Source organism: Strix aluco, chromosome 4, assembly GCF_031877795.1.
Source record: "Strix aluco isolate bStrAlu1 chromosome 4, bStrAlu1.hap1, whole genome shotgun sequence".
Classification (NCBI taxonomy): Eukaryota; Metazoa; Chordata; class Aves; order Strigiformes; family Strigidae; genus Strix; species Strix aluco.
In genome coordinates this window covers 30,106,263-30,115,211 of record NC_133934.1, presented here as the reverse complement: position 1 = coordinate 30,115,211, position 8,949 = coordinate 30,106,263, and the positions used below count along the sequence as shown (strand labels likewise).

At 39.3% G+C, this 8,949-nt stretch overlaps 1 protein-coding gene across 1 annotated transcript; it reads left to right on the top strand.

Moving 5' to 3' along the window:
• The first annotated feature begins 55 nt into the window (after window positions 1-55).
• On the top strand, window positions 56-8,897 carry SGCB (sarcoglycan beta). The gene is made up of 6 exons (XM_074822523.1): window positions 56-121; window positions 2,272-2,481; window positions 3,368-3,553; window positions 3,660-3,851; window positions 5,083-5,214; window positions 6,039-8,897. Exons 1-6 carry the CDS (start codon window positions 98-100, stop codon window positions 6,240-6,242), a joined length of 948 nt encoding a protein of 315 aa, XP_074678624.1. The 5' UTR covers window positions 56-97; the 3' UTR covers window positions 6,243-8,897.
• The last annotated feature ends 52 nt before the right edge of the window (window positions 8,898-8,949 follow it).

The window sequence follows — 8,949 nt, the reverse complement described above, 5'->3', positions numbered from 1 at the left end:
GGCACCGAGCTCGCGCCGACCGCCTCCCTCCCCGCGCCGCCAGGGGGTGCCCGCGGGCCCCGCCTCCGCAGCGGCGGCTCAGCGGCGGCGGAGGAAGATGGCGGCGGCCGCCTCCGAGCAGGTCTGTCCCCGCCGAGGCGCAGGCACGGGGAGGCGGCGGGGGGAGCGAGGCCCGCCCCGCGGGGCTGCGGCGAGCTGCCCGAGCAGGCGCTCCGACCGAGGGGCGCTGCTTGTGGAGGGGGCGCTCGGGCGGGGGAGCCATTTTGACGGCGGTTGCCGAGGCCGGTTCGGTGCCAGGGCGCTCCGGGCGTGCGGGGCCGCCCCGGTCCCCCGGGCTCCCCACCGCCTGCACCAGCCGGGGAGGGGAGAAGCGGCACTCGGACGGCGTTTCCGAGCCGTGCCCGGCGCTGTCCGGGAAGGATGGCCTTTGCTTTGCGGGGGCAGCGGCCCCAGCCTCAGCCCGCTCTCGGGGCGGCACGCGTTACAGCCCGGAGTTGCGCCGTCCAGCCCGCAGACGAGGAATCTGTGACAAAGAAAAATACTTTCTGTCTTCGAAATAAAGTGTTCTGGCATTTCCGCCCAGGAATGTAACTGTCTTGCGTAAAGAGGCTCTTGCCACTGATTAGTGACGCGGACAGCAAATGCTGGCCGGTGCGGTTGGTATTTATAGGGCTGCGCCGTCAGTCGCCTCGCTGCGCTGGCACAAGTACGGCAGCTCAGCGGCTGGGTATAAATAAGACTGAAGCTCAGATTCAGGGTCAGCATCCGAGGTCTCACACGGGAGTGAAAGCTAAATTTGTCAGAAGGGGTGTCGCAGGCAGTCGGTGGGAGGGGTGAGACAGGGACTCTGTCAGCCCTGCGCAAGCCGGAGGGAAAACAACCGAGCTGTTCAAGGGCTCATCTTGCAGGAGCTCCTGTATCTCCACGGGACTTTTAATCAGAGTGAGTCTGTGTATTTGCATCTGCACTGGTGGCGGCAGTGGGTAAGAGGCCCCAGATTCCTGAGGGGCCCTGTACCAGCCTCGTCTTGGGTGCCATAGGAAGCACAGCCTAGTTCTGCATCGGTGTTCCAGCAATCACTATTTCAGCCGTGTTCTCCCAGTCCTGGTGCCATCTTCTGTTGTGCTGCCTTAGCAGGCGAAAAAACTCCACTGGAGTTTTATCTCATCGTCACATCCTTTCATGAAAACGCTATCCTCAAGGACAAGATACTGTCCCATTGTACAAGATTTCGCCAGGGTACAGACCTCTTCTCTCAGTTTCCCTGCCTAGCCAATTCTGAGTTTGTGCAGGGTTAAAGCTGCTTCCAGAACATCATTGAGGAAGCCCACCATAAACCTGTTCAGGTTAAGCACCCTTCTCAACACCATTTTCTTGTTCTTCGACTACAGAAGAAAACAAGACATGTTTACCTATTACTTCAGTATAGACACATGCAAGTGCAGTAAGCTTAAGGTGCAGCTTCAGCATTCAGTTCAGATGAACACATTTAATCCCATCAAAAAGATCAAGCCCCTTCTTTGAAGAAGTGAACCCTTAAATAGCAACCTGTTCCATCCAAGGGAGGTGGAACAAAATTTTGGACAAAGTTACAAAAATACATCAAAGGTTTATTTTCCCCATGAATATCAAGAGTTTCCGCTACATGTTAATTTGTTACATTGGCAGGATATCTCTTGCAATCTAGTAACTTCAAAAGATTAAATTAAAGCTAGGCTGGCCAAGTTCCCCATGCCAGGTTTGAAGCCTTACTGTATTTTCCTTAATGCTGCATGCAAGCAATAGAAGTTGAATGCAAACCCTGTGCTACCAAACTAACTTAAAAACTGTATCCACTACACTCCTTTTGGATGGAGTCATTGAGAGTCTATCCCACGTTAGCATGGAGGGAATTAAACTTGTGTATTGGTAAATGACCTGGAGGATTATGTTCTGTATTGTCCCCAAGAGGTAAAAACTTGATGAAGTTCTTTACAGCTGGTTTGTTTGGGGTTTTTTTGTCATTAATAATTCCTATCCACTGTGATAAAAATGAGATATAAAAACATATTGTCTGAGAATACCTGGATTTTAATTTTAGTCATTGCGTTAGCAGAGATTGTTGTAAATGTGTACTTTTAAGTACAGTGGCAGACAGAAACATAATATTGAACATAATATCTAATATATTCCACCAGTCAATTCAAATTTATGTTTTTTGCATACACATATGTGTGTCGTTTCAGTGGATTTACATGCCTTATAACAGCTAATCCATGCTTTGTATTATAGCAAAGTTCTAACGGCCCAGTGAAGAAGTCTATGCGAGAGAAGGCTGTGGAACGCAGGAATATTAATAAAGAGCACAACAGTAACTTTAAAGCAGGATACATTCCAATCGATGAAGACCGTCTCCATAAGACAGGCTTACGTGGCAGGAAAGGCAACTTGGCCATTTGTGTGATTGTTCTTCTTTTTATTTTGGCTGTCATCAATCTGATTGTGAGTATAATACTTAGCCTGTAAGCAACATTAGGACGTATTTAATTTTGATCGTTTATTAGAGAAATAAAACTTATTCCAGTATGGCTGAGAAGGGCTAAAAATGTACTGAAGGAGATTTCTTATTTTTCTCCTTTCTTTTTCGTTCTTTTGTAGTCTGAGCATGGTTAGATGGAACAATCTTGTACGTTTAGTCATGGTTATTTCAGTTAGTGTGGTCCCAGCATGGAACCTGTCATTTATGCAACACAGAATGAAAGTGTCTCTTCATTCCCAAAACTCAGTAACAGCAAATGTGCAAAGTGTTATTTGTGCAGTATAAATGCATTCGGGATAAACTGTTACGCCAGGAACATTTTACATACAGTAACAGAGCATTCAGAATTAATCAGCCAGTGCACTTTAAAGCTTCACTGTTGTAATTACCACCTTTTTATTGCTTGATCGGTGAGAAATAATGAATTATTATTCATAACTGGATATCCATCTGTGAAGGTCTTTCTTTTAGTTCAAGGGTAAGTATATCCTGAGCTGAGGTACTTTGTTCAGGAAATTTGTTTAGCTAATGATATCACGGTTACCCTTAAACAGGAAAAAGATTTAATTATGGATGTGGTTTAATTTCAAATATATATTATATACACACAAATTATTTTAGTTACCATTTCAGATGAGTCTAAAAATCATGTAAAATGCTTTTCATAATTAAATGTGTTCTAATGTTTCCAGTAGGAATTAAACAGACTAAAGTAAATTCACACCTAAAGCTCACTTAAACACTAGCATTAATAACTATTTCAAGCAAAACATCTAGTTAATACAATAATTGTTGTGGGAAGATCCAAACGATCAAAGTAATCTTTGAAAATGTATGTTTCTCTTTCAGATTACACTAGTTATCTGGGCAGTGATTCGAATCGGTCCCAATGGTTGTGACAGTATGGAATTCCATGAGAGTGGCTTGTTGCGGTTTAAGCAAGTTTCTGACATGGGCGTTATACATCCATTATATAAAAGCACTGTAGGAGGCAGACGTAATGAAGATTTGGTGATCACTGGAAATAATCAGCCTGTAAGTTATATCGTGAACTGAAAGTGTATGAGCAACACTATAGAATTATAATATTAATAAACATTATATTTGAAATATCATTAACTTCATGACTTTTTTTCTGAAGATTGTATTTCAGCAAGGAACAACCAAGCTTAGTGTGGAAAAAGACAAAACTTCTATTACCAGTGACATTGGCATGGAATTTGTTGACCCACGGACACAAAATACCTTGTTCAGCACAGACTATGAAACTCATGAGTTTCATCTGCCAAATGGAGTTAAAATCTTAAATGTACAAAAGGCCTCTACAGAGAGGGTATGTCTCTTTTAACTACCACTTACATTTTGTAAAAGCTCCTTACAGAATTACTTTCACTGTAGAATAAGGAAAAAAGTTTACTAATCCGATCTTCCAAGCATATTTAGAAATTTGACTAAATGTAGCTAAAAATGCAGCTCTGAAAATGTAAATCACCCTAAAAATTAGAACAGAAATGAAAACTGACATCATTAAATGATTATAAAATCCAGAATACCACGCCAGCTAGGCCTGGGTGACTTTTTATTAAGCATTTATCCGTTTGTGCGTAGATAACTGTTTCAGAAATAAAATTTCTATTAAAAGCTTCTCTGTTTCTACAAGATCTTACAAAAAACAATTACCAGAACTTCATGTATTGTTTTCCTTCTATTGGAGATAAATGTTAATACAATCAGAATTTCAGAAGTCTGAGTAAAAGTGTAGAGAACAATCACAGCATCATAAGAGTTGTGTCAGTTCATGGCTTCTAGGTTAAAAGAGTTTTTAGTTTGGTTTCTACATTAAATATGCTTTATCAGAAAACTAAAAAACCTAAATGTCGGTGTGTACATTTAAAATGTTGATCTTAATGTCAGACTAAAATTTCTTGCATATCATGAGTCATAATAAAGGCTTTACAGATAAGAGTACAGCGCATAGTTCTTTTGTATAAGTAGAACCAGATCAGTGGTTTTATAGAGGGTTGAGTGTGTCTTAGGAAGCATTGAGCAATCCTGTTAAGGACAAAGAGAATTTAGTTTTCTTCTTCCTTTTGTTTCCTCTGCAAGGCTAACAATTAAATAGTATGTTCCAGAAAAAAACCCCAAACAACTCCAAACCTATAAATACATAGGAGGAACAGATTAAATGAAAAGAGGAGTAAGTTTACATAATCAGTCCTAACAGGAAGCCTATATTTGCTATGACTGTTAACCGTGTATCCCTGTATATACAGTTAACATATACAGTACATATAACTGTACATGTAAATAAAATTGTCATATGAATTGTTATTTTTATCACAAAAATAAACTATTTTACATACCTTCCAAAATTAAGTAATCCTTGATTTTAAATGCGAATGTGGAAAATAACAAATGGGCAGAAATAGGAATAATGACAGAAGGGCAAAAAGTACATTGAAGTTTTTCATTGTGTAGTAATATTTTTAAGGGAATTAGACGGACAAACCCAAGTGACACATTTTCATTGATCTGTAATGCACTTCTGTTGTTTATGTTCTTAGATTACCAGCAATGCGACCAGTGATCTAAACATAAAGGTTGATGGCCGTGCTATTGTCCGTGGAAATGAAGGTGTCTTCATCACAGGCAAGACCATTGAGTTTCGAATGGGGGGTAACATGGAACTTAAAGCAGTAAGTATTTCGAATCAGCATTTTTTGAACAGCTTAGTTTCAAATTCAGGCTGATAATAAACTGATGTGGCTTTATATGGTTTCAAATTTTATATAAAATAGTCATGCATAAAAGCTTAGTTGTAGTCAGTGTATTTAGTAGGATTTTAAAAGATGGTTTATTACTTTGCTGTTAATTAGTGGTTCAATAGTTTTCGGGTAACAATGATTTACTACTGTTAAGACAGTAAAAACCCACAATGCAATTAAAGCTGCGCTGAAATGAATACCAAAGGGAATTCATCTTCTCTTCCGGAGGCTTTACTGGGGTCAGCAAGCTTTGACAGAGGAGCAGAGCATACAGTTAGGAGCACTACCTCCTGTGCTGCCACAGGAAGACTTGCCAGCATTTATTTAAGATTTTTGGAGATTGTTAAGATTGCAGGGCATGAAGGAGGGTAAAAAAATAGATACATGCAATTTTACTTAATATGTGAATGAATTTCATGTATGAATTCAAACAGTGATTCCCATTTCAAGTCCATATTTTTAGATTTACTGCATTTGCATAGCTGTGCAAAGTGAAAAGCCACACTACTGCTGTCTCTCTCAATACTGATCTATCACTGGAATAGCAAAGTACATTGCGGACTAGAACTGAGAAATTCATGTGCGTTATTCACAAATTTAATGAAAAAATGAAACCTTGTCATGTACTTTTTTTATTCTCTTGATTTCTACAGCCATCCTAAAGATGTCATTTATTCGTTAAACCAGCTTGTCCTTTTCAAAAACAACCTACCCTGCATAAATTGGAAGTTATACCTTTTTTTCTCCCCTGATAGGAAAACAGTATTATCCTGAACGGAACTGTGATGGTCAGCCCATCGCGACTGCCAAGTTCTTCTTACGGGGAACAGTTTAATAATGGCAACTGGCTGCGTTTCAAGCTCTGTATGTGTGCGGACGGGACACTGTTCAAGGTTCAGGTGACAGGTTATAACATGGGTTGTCAGACTTCCGTCAATCCGTGTGGAGCCACGCACTAAAACACAAACCACTGCCGGGAGAGTTCTCTTTTGTGTTTACATATATTTGTATGGAGTAATTGCATGCCTTCAAGGATTTCTGGTTTTACAGCAGTTTATACTAATATTTATTACATAATATTTTTAAGCAAAGGTCGTTCTGTTCAGCAGTATTATGTCATCATCCCGTTATAGTGGCACTGATTTAGGAAGCTTTCAGTCGACATACATACTGAAGTACCTTCCCAAATTGTGATCGGTAGAATATATTTAAAGAGCATGATCTTAGCAATCATCTTGACTCCCCTCAGCTGCCTTTAGAGGAGGTTTTTGTCCTACATCCCAAGACCTCGAGGGCTGCTGAGAACACAACTGCGATCTGAAGTACTTCAACAGGAATGTCGATTTGTTGTTGGAAGTGGATTTGCCTAGGATGCCCGAAGTGGCAGATTTTTGTCTTCTTTTCTTGCCAAAGGCTGGTATAATGATTTTCTCCAAAATTATGTGGTTTACCATATGTGTACTAAGAGAGGGGTAATGGCAGATTCACTCTAAAATACTGCATTAATTCTGTCATATATTCTCATGTAGCTAAAAAAAATAATTATGCTAGCATACATAATATTTGCAAAGTAATATCAAGTGTGGAAATGTAACTTCAATTTTGAAATAGTCCTGCGATTACTGAAGTGTTGCTTGAGCTCTCATTTTATCTGTGCTGTTTAGGCATTCTACAGCTGCTTAATTTATGTGAAGTATTTGCAAAACATGTTTATATTAGAAGTACATTTTTAAAGATGTACTTACAACTTGCTCACTACCCAAAAAAAGTGTTTTCCTGGGTGCTTTAATGTGAACTGTGTATGAACCTATTATTCAACAGGTAATAATCTAAAGTATGACTCTTGCACTAGGGTCTGAGATCAGATCTCTTTTTCCCCATAAACGTCAGTACCGATGCATTACTGAGAACCTCAGAATTAAGTTCTTAAATTAACCTGCAGCTCTGTAATTCTAAATGTGATGGTATGGGATCCTATGACAGCAGAGTAAATACATGTGTATCTGAATTTACCAGCAGTGAAACTGTGTCTATGCTGAACTGGGGCCTTATAGAGACTGTTACAGCTTTGTACCTGCTTTTGCAGAGGTAAGGTGTTCTGTACTAAAAATAGACCAGCTCATTCTAAGTTTCCTCTTTTCCCCACCCCATATATTTCTTCAGTTTAAAATAGTTTTGTTTTGCAGTAGCATCAAGTAACCTTAATAATGAAGGCCACAAAGGTGACTTTGCAAGTAGCTTTTTGACAAGTTTTTCTAAATAAGCACACACTTCTCTTCCTAAAAGTTGTGCAAATGTTACATATTAACTCCAGAACTGGTCGTTTGTTGTGGCAAGATAAACTATCTACCCTTGTTTTATAGCTCTCAAAAGTACATAGAATTCCACAAAATACAAATCAGCTCCTGCTGCAACAAGAACTTCGTATGTAAGGTCCCAATTCCTGTGCTTACTAGAAGTCAGTAAGTCATCATGCAGGATGTGTAGGGGTGGAAGTGATTTCTAGAGGAGGTCAGGCATCACACCATGTTTCCCTCATTGCTCAAAGGCAGAGCCAGATTTTGGTGCTCAGTAGTTGCTGGGGTTTTGGGGGGTGGACAGCAGTAGAGCTGTTCTAACCGCAACAGAATAAACAGAATAAAAAGAATAAAATGTAGCAAAAGCCATTGAATTGCTCACATTAAAGATTATGGGAAAGTACTAACATTTTGCATACTACCTTCATGAACTTCATAGTTCTACTGGAGTTAATATTTACTAACAACTTCAACACACATTTTGCTGAAAACACGCACATGTCTTTGCTGCTAAGTAGTGCCTCAGTATCTTATAGTTAAGAGGAAGAAATAAACTATAGCTTTTTTAGAATTTTCACTCTCATGCTAATGGAAGTTTGTCACTTTATTTTTATATATATAAATATATATACACTCACACATAGAAACATAAGCAGCAGTATCCTGAGAGCTGAAATAGACCTTGAAAATGACAGATAGTCCCTTGGTCAAGTAGATTACACACAAAGAGCATATTAAAGCTCTTCTCTGGTTAACACTGACATGCCTATATGCTACTATTGGACTCTTGTAATTATCAAGAGTTCTTCTGAAAATACTGTATGCAACATAGCTGAAAGATCTGTCACAAAGGTGATTTAAATCATGGTCTGGATAATTGGTTTTGAAGTGTGGATTTTTTTCTCAAAACGTAGTGAAACTGATCATACAAATACCAAATGAAATAAATTAGCGATTTGCTAGCCACTATTTATGTATTCTTAATATATTTTGTTGCCTTCACTACAGTTTGAGAAATGTTGGCACCACACATGCCTTGTGTTGTGCATTTATTATCTTCTGCCTAAGGCACATTTTTCTATATGTATTTATAAAACATTGTGTGGCACATTATTTATTTCAATTCCACAGATGCACTTAAGATTCCATGTGTTTCAAGTACATTCTACATGCCTCTGTGTAAAACACAATACTGGGTGTGTTGAAACAACTTACGTGTGAAGCATTCTCAGCATATGTAAAGGTTGTTTCAACAGGTGAAAGACAATTGAATTTGTAATCTTTGTTTTGAAATGAAAGAATAAATTCTAAGATGCAGCTATCGTTCAGAAGTATTATTTCTAAGAATATAGTTTTTCATTAAAGATAC

What these genes read in the sequence shown, in the direction of transcription:
- SGCB (XM_074822523.1), top strand. Translation starts at nt 98, where the DNA reads ATGGCGGCGGCCGCCTCCGAGCAG. An exon ending in CGGCGGCCGCCTCCGAGCAG is followed by an intron (nt 122 to 2,271) that starts GTCTGTCCCCGC and finishes TTTGTATTATAG; the next exon opens with CAAAGTTCTAACGGCCCAGT. An exon ending in GTAACATGGAACTTAAAGCA is followed by an intron (nt 5,215 to 6,038) that starts GTAAGTATTTCG and finishes CTCCCCTGATAG; the next exon opens with GAAAACAGTATTATCCTGAA.